The sequence below is a fragment of the Parasteatoda tepidariorum genome, chromosome 4 (assembly GCF_982258835.1).
Source record: "Parasteatoda tepidariorum strain Cologne lab strain chromosome 4, Ptep-v5.0, whole genome shotgun sequence".
Lineage (NCBI taxonomy): Eukaryota > Metazoa > Arthropoda > Arachnida > Araneae > Theridiidae > Parasteatoda > Parasteatoda tepidariorum.
The window spans coordinates 93,300,451-93,317,850 of NC_141758.1; the positions used below are offsets into that span (position 1 = coordinate 93,300,451).

A 17,400-nucleotide genomic window follows, 5' to 3' on the forward strand; every position below is an offset into this window, starting at 1 on the left:
GGCAAAATAAAGTACTGAGATAAGGGGGTGTTTATTCACTGGATCACCAAATGATGAAAAACCAGTGAAAGAACAAGTGTTCATTTACTAGTTTTTTTTCTAAGTTAATGAAAATACAAGATAAATTTTAATTTTCTTGTACCTTTAGTGATGTTCCGAATCAAAAGTATCTTAAAAATACGAAAAACAACTTCTAGCCAGTGAGGGAACAGGCATGTTCCTTTACTGGGCATAGATTTCCCAGTGAATGAACAGTATGTGTTAGTATGTTGACACTTTAATTTTCAATTCATGATTACAAAAAAAAAAAAAAAAAAAATTTAACATTTTCCAAGTATTTATATGTTATAATTTCAAGAATAGACTTGTTTTTAAATATGTGATGGCTTATAAATTCATAATGAGCATTAAAAAAATAACCAAAATTAAGTGTTCCTTTACTGTGTGTTCATTCACTGATAAGAGCTGTTCCTTCACTTGGTCTTCTTACTACTTGTTATTTGAACCTCCAAAACTTTCAAACAATATTATGTAAGTTCTCTATAATTTTTTTACATAATTTGCAATTAGTAACAAATATGTTGACACTGTCATTTAACTAAAATTACGAATTTTGAAATTAATAAGATTTTTTAAAAGGCAAGCGAAGCTTAAATGTTCCTTCAATGGTTAGTTTACCCTATATAATATGCTTGCACATATACCTTTACATGCACTAGTGAATTACATATACCCTAAAAGGTGTAATATGTTTTTATTACTGATATGATATGTTTGAGAATGAAGTAGCAACTCTTTATTCACAGAACCTAGTTAAGAGAAAAAATATTTCAACTTTTGCAGGTAATTTTTACAACACAGTAAAAAGTTTATGATCTAAATATTGCAGGATCCTAAAATTTAACTATGTGATTTCATTTGCAGACAGGACTCAAGATTTTAAGCACAGGAAGAAAAAAAAATTATTAAATAAAAAGAATCAAACGTAACAGAAAAAAAATCAAGTCAAATACTGGATAAAAATAAAAGAAACTTAAAATTATTAATAAAATATAAAACAAGAAGGTTAGAAAATTATCTTACAACTTCAGATGGTAAGGCATCAAGGTCAGCAAAAGGTGTTTCTATCTTATTTTCATCAGCATCCAGATAAACTATATCGCCCATGTCTGTCATTTTCATTCTCTAAAATATTTACATCAATTAAAATAATATTTCATAACTTTATTGTGAAAGTATGACAATGCACAAAAATACCTAATAGCACTAATCAATTTATGAATAGGATGATTTATGGCAGTGGATAACATCTAGTTTAAAATTATCTACATAAATTAAAGTAAAGTAATGCATTGGACTGCATATCAAAATTAAAATTTAAGATATTTTAATGCTTCAGAATTATACAACAAAAAACAACTAGATAAATTTCCAAATAAAACAGACAAATAAGGAAATTACATTAAAGTATATTTTATTATTAAGTTATTTTTATATAATATGTTTTTCTCATTCAAATATTTTTTTTGAATTTTAAAATCCTGCTTTTTATTAGGCAAATTTCAATCTTTTGGAAAAAGTAGGAAAAATATGTATATTCTACAGGAGTTTGGGTAAATTCTAGAAAAACCGAGGCTACAATACTTGAAACAAATATTTGAAAGTTTTCTTGTAAAACAATGAAAAATCTGTTTTCAAATAACAAATTAATGGGGAGAAGCAAATTTGTCTTGTATGTAATCGAAGTTACATCAGGATGTAACTTCAATTTAAAAAAATTGATATATTAAAGAATTTCAAATTTAAATTACACATAATTTCAAATTAAAATGCTTCATGGTAATCAAAAACTCCATTTGCACCCCTCACCAAGTGATTAAAAATATGGAAATTCTGCCACCACTTTTTACATTTTCCAAAGCCTAAAGATTTTAAAATAATGCAACATGCCACTGTTTTTAATAAGCATTTCAGTTCAAATAAGTAAATCTATTGTCTGATATTAACACAGAAAAAAAATATAACTTACAGACAAGGTTGTAGCAGGTATCCCAATTAAAAAAGGCATCGGTGCACTGTGAGAGAAGAAAAAAAAAAATGAATTGAAAAATTAGGCTTAAAACAATTTCTATATTGTCAAAATAATATGCTTATATAATTTTTATTTAATGGTAAAACTAATAGGTCACCAAATTTTCTCATTTCTTCACCCAGATCACAAGACAAAAACACTCCTCTTTAAATTAATGTGCCTGCCCTTTTTTAAAGTGTCTAACATTATCGTTTGTATAATATATTTATAACATGCACTTTAATTTTTTTAAATATATCATTAAACCAATGTATTCATATCATTCAATGATAATTTTGCAAATTAAGTTAAATTTTATTAAATAATTTACATAAGTCTCTGATAAGATTTTGGACAAACTACATGCAATCTTTATCTTCAACTTATAGAATCTGAAAGATACGTAAAAATTGCGATACTAAACAATTAAACAACATAGTTGGAATTCTAATCATAGATTTGAGTTTTCTTGTGCTAAAATCATGCTCTTCATGTACTAAACTTGATTTCTGGAAATCACTCAATACATTGAAAAATTCTAATAATTTAGTTAATGATTCCACCCCATTCCAATATATGGAAATCTATTCCAATTTAATCTTTTTCTCTCAGCGGTTCTTGTCAAATCCCTGTCACACCTATTTCTTATTTTTAAAGAGTGCGATAAAAGATAGTATTGCTAATCTGTAAAGAACAACTCAAAATGTTTTCCGTAATTGCAGTAAAATAATTAATTCAATAAATATTGCAATAAAATATTATTTTGTAACACATCAAACTGTAAGACATATTCATAAAAAGATCACTAACCTCAAATAATCTGAAAGATGCTTTGGCAAAACAGGAATAAATATATGTTGCCTGAAAATAATATTTGAAATGCATAACTATATTAGTTCAACAAACTTACAGAAAAGTACAATTAGATATATCTAAGACATTTTTTTTAAATTCATTTAAGAATGCATAAACATTTTTTTTAAATTTATTTTCTAGGCATTGAATCATTAAATGGATGTTATTAATTTTAGCACTCATCAGATGTTTTTGCTTACAGTACTTGGCTAGCTAACAGTGAATTACTTGCTTAATGGCTACTTGCCTTCAAAATTGTATATTTTTGCTTATTACATTGTTTCCACATTATTACTTCATATTCTTGTATAGTAATAAAAAAACGTCAATGTGCAAATATTTTTTATTTGTAATTAAATCTACCAATCAAATTAAAAATCTTCAAATAAACTGTTGGGATTTTAGATCACATGCTTTAGAATCATATTCTTTAATAAAATAAATTATTAATTAAAGTTTGTTCAAAGCATATTTCTAGATTTCAATCTGTGTTATATTAGTTCAACAAACTTACAGAAAAGTACAATTAGAGCTATATAAGACATTTTTTTTTTTAATTCATTTAAGAATGCATAAACATTTTTTTAAAATTTATTTTCTAGGTATTGAATCATTAAATGGATGTTATTAATTTTAGCACTCATGAGATGTTTTTGCTTACAGTACTTTGCTAGCTAACAGTGAATTACTTGCTTAATGGCTACTTGCCTTCAAAATTGTATATTTTTGCTTATTACATTGTTTCCACATTATTACCTCATACTCTTGTATAGTAATAAAAAAACGTCAATGTGCAAATATTTTTTATTTATAATTAAATCTACCAATCAAATTAAAAATCTTCAAATAAACTGTTGGGATTTTAGATCACATGCTTTAGAATCATATTCTTTAATAAAATAAATTATTAATTAAAGTTTGTTCAAAGCATATTTCTAGATTTCAATCTGTGTTATATTAGTTCAACAAACTTACAGAAAAGTACAATTAGATCTATATAAGACATTTTTTCTTTTTTTGGAATTCATTTAAGAATGCATAAACATTTTTTTAAAATTTATTTTCTAGGTATTGAATCATTAAATGGATATTATTAATTTTAGCACTCATGAGATGTTTTTGCTTACAGTACTTTGCTAGCTAACAGTGAACAGTGAATTACTTGCTTAATGGCTACTTGCCTTCAAAATTGTATATTTTTGCTTATTACATTGTTTCCACATTATTACCTCATACTCTTGTATAGTAATAAAAAAACGTCAATGTGCAAATATTTTTTATTTATAATTAAATCTACCAATCAAATTAAAAATCTTCAAATAAACTGTTAGGATTTTAGATCACATGCTTTAGAATCATATTCTTAAATAAAATAAATTATTAATTAAAGTTTGTTCAAAGCATATTTCTAGATTTCAATCTGTGTTGCGAAAATATATTCATAAATAAAACTGAATTAATACAACATTCAAATTAATGATTATATGTAACTTATGAAATTTATTATAATAATTCTGAATTTGATAGTATACTCAAACTGATTCATTTCATTTTTCATTGAAAAAATTAATGTTATTTATGATTAAAATAATTTAAATTATGTAAATAAAAATAATGAACTTTTTTTACCAGGAAAAAAAAAGCATAACGGTTTGTGTGGTGAATATTTTTAGATTTTAATCTGCTCTTATAAATATTTGGCAGTACATTTAAAGTGATACAGTGAATTCTGCATTAAAAAAAAAGTTTTTTGCTTATTATTAATTACTTTTTTGTAATCAATTATTTTTTTTTGAACCAGGTGGTAACTAGTCAAAATGCATTAAATAAACAAAATAATAATAATAATAAAAACTAAAGCTTAGATACCATAATTTTAAAAAAAGTTGAAAATGAAAGATGTAAATAGGGTATTTTATAATCATTACAGGGTGACCACTCTCTAAACAAAACCAAATTCCATGAGATTTCCAGAGAAAATTAGCAAAGTTTTCGGATATATTAAATTAACATAAATTTTTAAGCAATTCAAATGCTTGCAGATACATTAACATGTATTAAGACTTTGTTTCTAAGTACAGAAGAAGAAAAAAATTAAATCGAAATTATTTATTTTTCGAACTAAAAATGTTCGGTGTTCTAAGCCAAAATTCTCCTGATATTTAACATTTAAGACTTTGCTTAAAATCATTTATTATAAATTTTATTACAAGTTTCAGACTGATAAGAGCTGTTTTTTTAAAACCTCACATCTTAAATAATAAAAAAAACCGAAATTATAAGGTTGAACTGTTTAAAAATGAATTATTTATTCAACTAGCATTGATGACGAAAAAAATAAATAAATAAAAGGACAACTGGATATGTCTTAAAAAATATAATTGGTTACATAAAAGCGCGCAATAATAAACTGAAAAACACTCTGTGCATAGCAATAAAATAATATTCATTGAAATGAATATGGCCAACAAAACTGTTAATTGTTGATATTCTAGAGTTGAGGGTATATTTTTCTGAGAAGTTTCTTAATAATATTTCCAAATTCCCCGATAATTCTAGCTTCTCCCTGTTTCCATAATGAGTGATCACCCTGTTATTATTATCTTTACATTAATTCCTCTGATTGGTCTAAAAAACTGCATTATCTACTTAAAAAGAAATAATGTTCATAATATGTTTAGGATAAAACAAAACAATGTTATGCTAAACTGAATAAAAACAAATTATAACTTACAATATATTCTTTACAAAATAAAGAAGGAATAAAAACTAACCAATGCATAGGATAGATGAGAGCATTTGCTGCTTGGACACAGGCACTCAATCGACTAAGTTTTTTGGATGAAATTAATATTCTCCTCTCATGTAACATGCTTAAAAGAAAATAAACTAATAAATATTTCTTAACAATTAAAACAGCAAACACATATTAATTTATCGTAAAGCATAAGCAACTCAAGTCTTTCTTTCATAACACAAAATTAATATTCTTTTTTTCTTATAACGATTTAACCTTTTATTTCTTTTTAAATTTCTTAAAAAGTATGTATCTGTTTTCTCTTTATAATATGAGCCTTTTGCTTGGCAGGCATATCAGAATAGCATATATACGTAAAAAGTGCCCTCTCCAAAAATTTAACTAACACTTAGCAGAAAATAGGAATCAAAATTAAAAACTCTCTACCCTATACAAAAAAGTGCTAGACATAAAAATACATAATTGTACAGATTTATATTAGATCCATGGAGAAATGCTTGCATAAAACCAATACAAAGTACTTTAATTTTTACTGTACTTTTTTTTAGTTCTTTAAATGCTGGGTTACTAAATTTTCATACATTAACATTGAATAATAAAAAAAGCTAATTAATGAACAAGACTTATGAATTACATATTTACCTAGCAAAGATTACCATCATATTCTGGGCATCAACTGCATTAAAATACTCTGTCATATTTCTCTAAAAAGAAAAAGAAATATAAATAATGAATCTCAAATTGTTGCTTCATATTTATGTCCCATGTTATCATTAGAGAAATGATATGATTGGGTACTGAGATATTAATATTTCAGGTTTACTTTACTTTACTTAAATAATACTTTAGAGCTATTGAAGCAATAGATTTACTAATTCAAAAGTAGGTAATCTTTCAATGCAGTGTAAACAGTTTTTAATAATATTCATTCCTAATAATGTAAACATGACATATTAGTTCATTTTAGTTATGCTTACATTAATAGGGAAAGTCTACTGCTATTTAAAGAAAGTATCTATTTTCTAAAAGGAAATCTAATTTAGCAAAATGTTCGAAGCATTTATTTTGGAACAATTGGAGCAAAACGTCATAATAAAATTTATTAATTAAGCAACTAATAAAATTTACAAACTTTCATTTCAGAAAATGGAATTAATTCATGAATATTGAAATAATTTGCTGCAATAAGTTTAAATGAATATTAGTTGTAAAACAATTTTAAAAGAAAATAAGAGCAATTCATTAAAAAAAAGATTCTAATGTATGTAAAAATAACACAAATCTTTTCTTACATTTTCAGGAATGCTGGGTAATTTCTCTTTATCAGGGCTGACAGTAATAAAATCCTAAAAATGAAAATCAAATATTTTATTTTACAATTTTAATAAAAAACAAACTATTATCAATACTAATAATCACTAACTTATTAACATGTACAGATTTAAATAAAAGACATTTCATTCTTTAAAATGAATTTTTGGTGATAGAAGATTCAAACAATAAGGATATGCACAAGGTCGGCTAGCTCTTTTATAACTATAAAATGTAAACTTAAAGTGCAAGTATAGTGAAACTTGATAACTCAAAACATCATCAAAAATAAAAAATACTCCAAGTTATCAACACACACATTTTCTTAACCATCGTTCCTCACTTCAGAAAACCATTCTTCCCATCTTTTTGTTTTGCAAGGAGCTGTATTCATACAAATTTCTTTTCAAGTTTATTATTTAAGTTTTTATTATGTTCAATCTCTTAAGTCATAAAAATTTAAACCCTATATTGTTTCAATAACTTATAATAATCTCTTTTAAAAAGAAAATGTGTTCTGAAAAAAAAATAATAACCTCTTTAGAAAAATAAAAACTCAGAAAAAGTTAAGTGTGATAAGAATGAAGAAATTTATGAAAAATTCAGTTTTTAAAAAGTAGGGAGTCATAATAGATTTAGTCTCTAAAGAGTAAATGTCACCGTGGATTTAGTTTCTAAAAAGTCATAGTCACTAAGATAGTTTCATAGTTTCTGAATAGTAGGATTCACTATGGAATCCATTTCTAAAAAGTGGTTATCACTATGGATTCAGCTTCTAAATAGTGGCAATCACTATGGAATTAGTCCTAAAAAATGTGTCACAATGTTTCAAAGTTTATAAGCCCTTAAGCTAGATAATCAGAATTTTACTGAAATCATAAGTAGTATATAAATATGAAACAGTAAAAACAAAAAAAATAATAAGAGAACAGTAAAAAATATACCTCATTTTTAGCTGATATCACCCTGAGCTCTAAGCCAGATTCAGGTATTTGGGAATTGTATAAGTTTTCTAAGAATAGATGCAGCTCTTTAGATTTCGATGCCTGTAACAGGAAAATTGAAAACTTCATTCATCAAAATGTTTTTTTAAAATAATACATAACGTATAGAAATTTTCTCCAGAATCAGCTAGAAAATCAAGATATGACATAAACTGAAAAAATAAAGAAGAAAAAATAGAAATCATAATTACAATAATGTAATTTGAAAGAGATTCTATTCAGAAAAAAGCATAAAAAAAATCATTTTAATAAACATTTAATCTGCATTCCTCAAATAATTGACAAGCACAATAAAAGTTATTAACTGCTATTTTCAAATGACATAGGAAAGAACTGTTTATAAAAATGTTAGAAATAGGTGGGGGTTTTTAAAGAAATAATTTCAAATCAGTAAAAAATTTAATTATTAAATTTTTTAAAATATTAATCAATAGAAATAATTTTGAAATGAAATTTAAAATGCAAGAGCATAACTAAAATAATAAAAGAAATTTATAAATTTTCAAATGGCTAGTCATATTTGCACTATAAGAATAGTTTTAATTCGATTAAATTTAAACTAAACACTTTTTACTTTAAAAAACAAATCTTCTTTTTTTTTTACTTAAAAGAAATGCACCAAAAATAAATATAGGAGAGTAAAGAAAACAGAAAGTTAAGGGAAGCAGATAAAAAAATCATAAAATTATAAGTTCAAATAAGTAAATAAATTTCAAACCTCTTGTTTACTTGTTAATTCAGCTACATGATTTAAAATTTTATAAAAAACTTCATGCCAAGGTAAATAACTGAAAAAAAGAAAACAAAACCTTCAGGAGGGGAAAAAACAGAATAAGTAAGCAACATATTAAGATTACATTAAAAAATTTATTTACCTGAGCATGACATAGCAAGTGGAAGAATTAGAAGCATGTCGACAAAACCCAAATGTCCACTGGCTGTCAATGTTGGTTAGAACAAAGGAAAAATGTTGCACAGCAATACTAAAAGAGGCATTACGAAACTAATAAAAAAATTTATTCTTCATTTTTTACTGCATTTATTGAAATAAAAAAAGAGAAACTATATAAGATTATTTTGATTTTTCTACAATTTCATTTCTTTACATAACATTCAATTAATTTTGACATTTTGATAAAAATATTCCAAAGGATTATTAAAGAAAATACAATTTTTATTTTATCTAATCTCAAATATAAAATAAGTGAGAAATAGTTTCTGATCTAGATAAGTGAGAAATACGTAATATGAATTCTTTAACAAATTTGAATTAAATCAATCACTTAAATAAGTTCAATAATCTTGAACCCTTTGATGCAGAACTTTTATTTAAAATATTTTCTTACTTTTTTTCTCATTATTTTGAATTAATTTATTTCAAAATAAGTGAAAAATGTTATTTTTAGCATTTTAATAAATTATTATTATGAAATACAAGACAAAAAAAAAAGCACAGATATCTTTTTTTGCGTTAAACGTAAAATCTTCGGCTCACTTCCAAACAATGATTTTTTTAAATTTGCAATTATTTAGATAAAAAAGAAACAGTTATTGATAATTGCAATTTCTTTAATTTACGAAATCAATTATTGATAACTTTTTGAAAATGAATTTTTTTTTTTTCAAACTTTTTTTTAAAAATTTTATAGTTTAGTAAAAATATAATTCCGATGACCTAATAGTTTTTTTAGTAACTATTATACTGTTATTTTTATAATCAAAAAATATTAAAATATATTTTTGCTTGTAATTTGAACACCAGGAAAAATATATAAAAGAGACACTGGTGTCCTATCTGTATTAAGAAACTTTAACCATACATTTTGGCATAATAAGTAAAATATTTTTGTTTGTTTTTTTCTTCTTATTACTTAAAGTTAACCTAGCTAATGTGCAAATTAACTTTGTGCAGGGGGAAGTGGGGTAGTTCAAACTTCAGAAAACTTAATAATTAATAATAATTTCTTTCTAAATGACAGCTGATAAATAACTTCATAGAATTGACAAAATTATATATTTTTAAAAAAACAATTCAAATTCTGTTATTACTAAAACAACTCTTTAGATAACAAAAACAAAATTTGTTAAAGTTATTAAATAAATAAACTGATTATCTTTTTTAAAGAATTGTGCCACTACTGCTCCACATACATATTGATATAGCATCACAGCATTTTTGACTATCAGAGAGACTAGAGCTTACCAAAAATAGCAGAATCTACTCTTTAATAAGTTTTTTTTTATAGGACTCGAGAGTTATCTAATCCTACATAAATATATTTTTTTAATTTACAGTTTAACAGAAATTATTTACTATAAGCTAGTGTACAGTTAAAAAGAAGCACTAAATTTAACAATAAAATGAATTTAATAGACAAGAGAGTTCAAAAAGCATAAATATTTATTTTTACTTGTTGAATTCACAAGGATAAGCAAAACCAGGAAGAGACTTCAGAATTTCCTAGAAAGGAAAAATTCTCGATTAGAATAATTACAACTAATTAAGGATACTTTTCCTTTAGGAGAAAATGAAGAGTGAAACATTAATATAGCTTTTCAATGACATAGTAGAACCAAGGCCTTCATATTTCTAAAAATAACTATGGATTACAATAAATGTTTCTTTTGGTGTGAAACAGTAAATCAAATTATATTAATTTGAAAATTTTGTTTGTTAATTAAGTTGCAATAAAACTATATTAGATATTAAACATAAAAAAAAAGTGATAAGAGATAACCAGTTAACTGAACAATAAAATTCATTAAAAAGTTTGATATTAACTCTTTGTGGGCGTGTTTTGTTTATACTCAATAGAATTTAAGTTGCCATATGACAACAAAAGATTAATAACACTAACATTGTTTTGTTGAAGACATAAAAACAATTTTTATTGTTTTAATTTATCTGACACATTATAAATTTTTTTAAATATATCAGTAATATCTTTCAATGTTATTTAATTCAATTTCACACTATTTATGTTGTAATAGAAAATATTTGTATTTGTAAATGAGATTTTTTTTTATGCATAAATTTTATTAAATAAGATTTCGACAAATGCTTAGCCAAAATAAAAAGACAAAAGCAGACGTATAAAAAGAATAAAAATTCCTAAAGGAACATAGGGTTGCAAACAGGGTTGGGGTTTTGGACGTCCTAAACTGGTTTTGAACAGGACACGTGGATTTTACTGTCTTAAACTGGGTAAAACTGTCCTAAACTGTCTTAAAGTGTTCAAAATCTTGAACTTTGGTAAAAGGTAAAAATTCTATAGGTGTAACCATTGTACACATAATAATTACATGTATCAATAAATATTTGATATTTTTTATACAATTTACTATAACTTATTAAAAGAAAATAATATAATATAATAGAAAAAGGCTTATAATTTTTGAAGTTCCACAATTCATTCAACAACAAAAGTGATACCTAATCCTTTAAATATAAATATGCTTTTAATACTGATAAATAATATTTTTGCATAAGGATAAATATGGCAATATTAAAAAATAATTTTTCTTAAAAAAAAATACTAAATTTGTTCAAAAATTAACCTTTTATTTTTCACAATATTTTTTTTAAAAAAAAAGTGTTATAATTTCTGCATTACAGGATGATAAAAAAGACATCTATTTAAAAAATTTTTTTTTTTAAATATAAGTATATTAGTTTAAATTGAAAATACAAAATAACTGAAAAATGTATTAACAGTTTTGAAGGGCTGACACTGGTGATGTATCACCACTATGCTAAAAGAATTGAACATGAATGAAATAAAAGTATTCTTGAATAGTACTATAGATAAATAAACCTGTTTATGACGAACCAAGCACTTAGTCCCTAATATTTTAACCTGTATGGCAAGGCCAAACTTCAGTTATGTACTATTGAATGAGAGGACCAATTGAACTTGATTACTGATTAATCTTCCTTTGTTTAAATTGAAGATTCAAACAATATTAATAAAACATTATTACTTTTAAAAACAAATATTCTCTAGTATATTTTAATTATCAATATGTTATTAGTTCTATATTTATTTTACCTCTTAAATATTGTTCAGATAAAATTGTGACATAATTTGAGTAAAAGGGTTTTGGACAGTTTAAGACAGTTTTGGACAAAGGGGTTTTGGACAGGACGGTTTAAACCAGGGTTTAAACCGTGGATTAATCCATTCTGTCCTAAACCTTGCCAACCCTGGTTGCAAAGCTGAAGATAGTGAGTTTATCTTGTTAACTAAATAACTGGCATGTATATGAAGCAAAGTGTATGCTAAATATCTCATGAATATAAGTTCACTCATTGATTGTGAAATGAATGTTTGGAGGTAGAGGTGCCAGCTCAGGTCCTGTCCATGTCATCTGACTGGGGTCAAACTTACACGATAGTACTACTATGGCTACTAAAAGATAGAGAAACAAGATAGATGCGTGGCAGATGTGGTATGAAGAGAAACTAGAAAGGGTGCATAATACTTAAAAACACTAAACAAAAATCTTTCTTCATTTTATTTAGACCATATTCCCTTACATGGCACTCCTCAAACTTACCATTTACCAGATGTTTCTCAAATGGGTCCTACTGCCCCCACAGTTTGGAAAATCTTTGAGCATCCCTTGTATCTATATAGGTCATAAATTATATAGCATGCGTGGAAATATAGAAGAAATAAAATGATACAGTAAAATTTTGTTTATCACATACAATTTGCAACTCCTTCTAACATCTCTGAATAGTGCTTGCAACCCTATATTTTTATGTGAATTTTTAATTCTTTTTGTACTCCTTGCTTTTTAATTTTGGCAGCAATTTTTTTAAATGTTTTGCACGCTTTTATAATAACAGTGATTATTCATGTTTGCAAAAATGGACACATGAATTTTGGAATACTGAGAACACTAACATACAATCAAGAGTTTCTGTTAAACAATATTAAGAGGAAGAAAACTTACATTGTGCTTATAGTTGTAAGGATACTTCCATGTTATCCATGGTTCTAAAGAAGAGAGAAAAAAATCACCGAATTACATTTACAAAATTGTTACTGCTACAACTAATGCATACTTTAATAAATTTACAACAACATTTAAATTCTTCATTTAACAGTACCATAAATGAAAAATACCTCTATTCGATTCAGGAGGAATTCCGATTTCACAGAAAACTTCAAAAATAAGATGAGGGTTTTTCCTATAATGAAAAAAAAATCAAATAAATAAAATTCATTTACTCCTAAAATATTCCAGATTTTATTCAACCATTAAGCAAATAAATAAGGTACATTCTACAAAAAAAGCTAATATTTCCAGGCACGAGAAGTTATATTTATGATTAAAACATAACTTAAAATTTGACTGAGCGATGATTTTAAGAATATAAAAAATAAGTTTAAAATTAAGATAATCTGCAAGAAAGAATCAACACTCTTCCATTACTGGTAAAGGTATTATGTTTTCCTTTGATAATATCATTAAATATTTTACCTCATCAATTGACCAGGATTTCTGGAAATCATTCCATATTTTGAAAAATTCCAATCATAATAACTATTCTATTTTGCCAGTTTTCCTCAAATATTTAAAAATTAATTTTATTTTTAAAAATTTCGACATCCTACAATATCTTGGGTTCTTACATTATTCCCCCAACACACCTTTTTTCTTTTATTTCAATCGTTATTGACTATCTCATTTCCTTTTTTAAAAAAAACAATCAATTTTTAGTTGAAACTTAATAAAAATAAATTAACAAAATATAACAAATTATAATAAGAGAAGACTTTTACTAGTAACTGAATTTAATTGGTTTCAAAGTGGGCACCTTTTGTGGAGATGCAGAGGCACAAAGACATATTGATATTTTTAGCAATACTCGGAAATGTTCTACTTTTAATCTATCTCATTTTATGCCTAAGCAATTGCTTGAGGGAGTCCAAATTTTTGTACAACCATAATGAACAGAGCAAACGAATGATTTCACACTCTCGTTTTCTTGCTTAAATCTAAAATGGCAGATCTTTTGCTTAACATTGCAAAAATATTCTTTGCTTGATATTATAAATTGACATCTTTTTTGTCATTGGGGAAATTTTTTTAGATATTAAATCATGCACAGTACTTGCATTATATACTACTATAATTATGATTGATTCATATTATATATGATGTATAGAAAATATAACCAAAATTATTGAAACTATTAATTGGTTTTTCTAAGAACATGGTACTCTTAATACTTTAACTTTAAGATCCATATTATTTGCTATATAATAACTAAGGCCTGGATTTTGATGACATTTGCATTTTTGGTCCTTTAGAGCATTTTTTTAGATTCATAGGGCATTTTTTAAAAAAATTTTGGGGCGTATTTTGCATTTTAAAACATTTTTTAAGGTTTTTGTTAATTTTTTCCAATTTCTATTATTTTTTGGAGTATTTTTATTACATGAAATGCAAGATTTGTCTCATAATTTTACATTTCATATTGTAACTCTCAAAGAATGTTTCAAAACATTTGCTCCTAGTCAGCTTTGCTCCCTAAACCAGTAATCACACGATGGGGTACCTGGTTGGATGCATGCGTATACTACAGTGAAAATTTTAAGATAGTGAAGTCTATCGCCAGTAGTTTTGATTCAGAAGATGCTGCATCAATTAAGATAGCTCTAAACGTGTTCGCTTCTGATAAAATCAAAGGAAATTTAGCATTTATCAAGTCTAACTTTGCTATTGTGTCCTCGACAATTACAAGCTTGGAGAAACAAGAACTCGGACTTAGCAATGCAATAAATTATATTGATGTACTGAGTCGAGTGTTGCAAAAAGCAAGGGGAAAAATAGGACAAAGTATAGCAGCTAAATTGAACAAAGTTTTGGAGAAGAACACTGGAACACAACAACTTTTCTAATTGAAGAAGAATTGTCAGTAACTGAGACCGTCTTTTTTCAAATACGCACTATTAACATCAGTAGACATTGAAAGAAGCTTCTCCAGTTATAAAAATTTACTTTCAGACAAGAGATGCTTGTTTACATTTCAAATTATCGAAAAACATTTAATAATCCAATGTAATTCTGATACACGGTTTAAGCTGAGTCTAAAAATTCATTAGCAAAAAAGCTAAAATCTGAAAAAAAGTTTTAGCAAAATGCTAAAATGCCATTAGGCTTATAAAATTACTTTATATCAAACAAGTACTGTAAGTTATCTGACAAAGAATAGCTTAATGTACAAAAATATCAAAAAGAATACCTATAACAAAAAAAAAAACACATTTATTATTTATCAAAACATTTTGGTTTATAATTAACAATCTTCCTTTCTTTCATGTTTGCCCATTTTACAAATGCTTCTTGAAAGTTAAATGCACTTTCAGGGCCCTCAATATTAATCATTAACAAATTGTTTACATGGTTGATTAACAACCTGTTTCGAATATTAGTTTTAATCAAATTAAGGCAGCTAAAGCCCCTTTCACAGTCAACAGTGTGCATTGGTATTGTTGCACAATACTCTATAACAGAAGTTATTAATGGGTACGGTTCAGACACATCATTGGTATATAAAAATAAAAGTAATTCATTAAATGACATGTTTTTACATCGTTGCATTAAGATGTGTTTAAATAATCCCCATTCAAAAAGTAATTCAGTTTCTGTAAACTGAAAATCTTTTCTGGGAGATTCCGAAAACAAATTGAAAATGCAACGGATTTCCTTTACACCATAATGCTGTAATTCTTCCGAACTATGGGGCATCCTGCTAGGTATAAATATATTGAACATTTCGATTTTATCCAAATCTCCCAATCTATCAGTAATATTTTCAATGATACAGTTTAAAAAATTGTGCATCAAATTACGGAATCTTTCCCTCTGTTTCAGTTCATCTAAAATTATATGGCCCTGAAACTCAAATTTTTCACTTTCCTTCTTAGGCACATCATCTAAAAAACTCATATAATGAGTGCCGGTGCCATTTTTTATTTCTTCTAAACTTGAAATACAAGCCTTCACACTTGATTGAACATATTCAAAATTTAAATTAGATTTTTGAAATATAAGGCTTAATTTATTAATGTTGAACATGATATTATCCATGATGGCAGTGGTTGCTAAAAACAAAAAAGTAGTTATATTTTTTAACAACCCTTGAGCAACAGGACGTTTGTCTTCCATTAAAACACTAACAAGAGCTTGCCAGTTGCAATCTAGAGCTGTAACTGAATTCCCCAAAGACAACCACCGAGTTGTTGATAACTTTATGAATTTCCTTGATTTTTGTTTAATGGAATTTAGTAAAATCCTTTAGCAAAAATGCGAAAATGCTTTGTTGAATTTTAGCATTTTTGAGGGGTCTTTTCGCATTTTGCGAAAAAAGCTACCGTAGCGGAAACCCTGTTCTGATATTTAGTAATATTATTAGATGTAAGTTGTTATATTCATTAAAGTTTCTATACAAAATGAAAATGTTTTGATATCAATATATTTTTCTTTTTTTTGTTATTTTAGGATATAAAACATATTTTTCAAACTTTAATGAACGTAGAACAAGTATTGCATTGCTTTATAGTTTTTGAAATGACTCATAATTTTAAAGAGTAAAACATTGTTTTAGATCGATATTTTTACTTTATTTAAGTCATGTCATAAGGCATTTTTAGCGCAATTTTCGCATTATTAAGGGCATTTTTTGCACTTTTTAAGGGCATTTTTTTCATTTTTTAAGGGCATTAGTTGAGATTTTTTAGGTCATCAAAATCTGGGCTCTAATAATAACTATTCAGTTTATATTAGAGGTAGTAACTAGGAGTTGTAAATTGTTATCAATCTAAATATTAATTTCAATTCTTCTACATCACAATTTAGGGAGATTTTTTTAAATAAAATTAAAGTGGTTGCCATTAATTATTTGATCCAATAATTATATAATCCAACTGTCTAAGATTATATCGTTGGGGCTAGATAAAGAGTGTAAAAGAGCATAAGAAATGGAAGTGGTTACACTGTGCCAAACACAAATGGTTTCAATAAATTAAAAGAAACAAAAAATGTAAAACGATTAAAATTTAGTATGTCTAGAGGTCATGCAATCCTTTTAACAGAATGGAGACAGGGCCTATAATAAGTACTGACACACAAAAAAATTATAAACAAATAAAAAAAATCACAAAAACATTTTGCAACATAGTCTCAAACTGTTCAGACAAGTTCTATAGTAAAATTAAACTTCGTCATGTTTACTGCTTCCTAAAAATTATAAGTCTTTATATTCTACTAGAATTGTAAGTTTATAACATGTTATGTACTTAATATATAATAAAATATAACTAAAAAAGTCCCAAGTTGTACAGGTTCCAAAGTGTACCCAGTTCCACATTGTACAGACGAGTTCA

At 25.9% G+C, this 17,400-nt stretch overlaps 1 protein-coding gene across 2 annotated transcripts in view; it reads right to left on the bottom strand.

The window, feature by feature from the left end:
• LOC107453937 (DENN domain-containing protein 1B) overlaps positions 1-17,400 on the bottom strand; it is a 28,047-nt gene that overhangs the window by 10,093 nt on the left and 554 nt on the right. Inside the window, exons 2-13 of one of the 2 annotated variants that reach the window (XM_043051074.3) lie at positions 13,132-13,196; positions 12,959-13,002; positions 10,411-10,460; positions 8,875-8,982; positions 8,718-8,787; positions 7,940-8,041; positions 6,977-7,030; positions 6,327-6,388; positions 5,701-5,799; positions 2,882-2,932; positions 2,030-2,075; positions 1,084-1,185 (exon numbers count right to left, since the gene is read on the bottom strand). In XM_043051074.3, coding sequence (XP_042907008.2) covers positions 1,084-1,185; positions 2,030-2,075; positions 2,882-2,932; positions 5,701-5,799; positions 6,327-6,388; positions 6,977-7,030; positions 7,940-8,041; positions 8,718-8,787; positions 8,875-8,982; positions 10,411-10,460; positions 12,959-13,002; positions 13,132-13,196 — 853 coding nt within the window. The remainder of the gene's footprint in view (positions 1-1,083; positions 1,186-2,029; positions 2,076-2,881; positions 2,933-5,700; positions 5,800-6,326; positions 6,389-6,976; positions 7,031-7,939; positions 8,042-8,717; positions 8,788-8,874; positions 8,983-10,410; positions 10,461-12,958; positions 13,003-13,131; positions 13,197-17,400) is intronic. The other variant, XM_087161712.1, reaches the window with a different exon arrangement.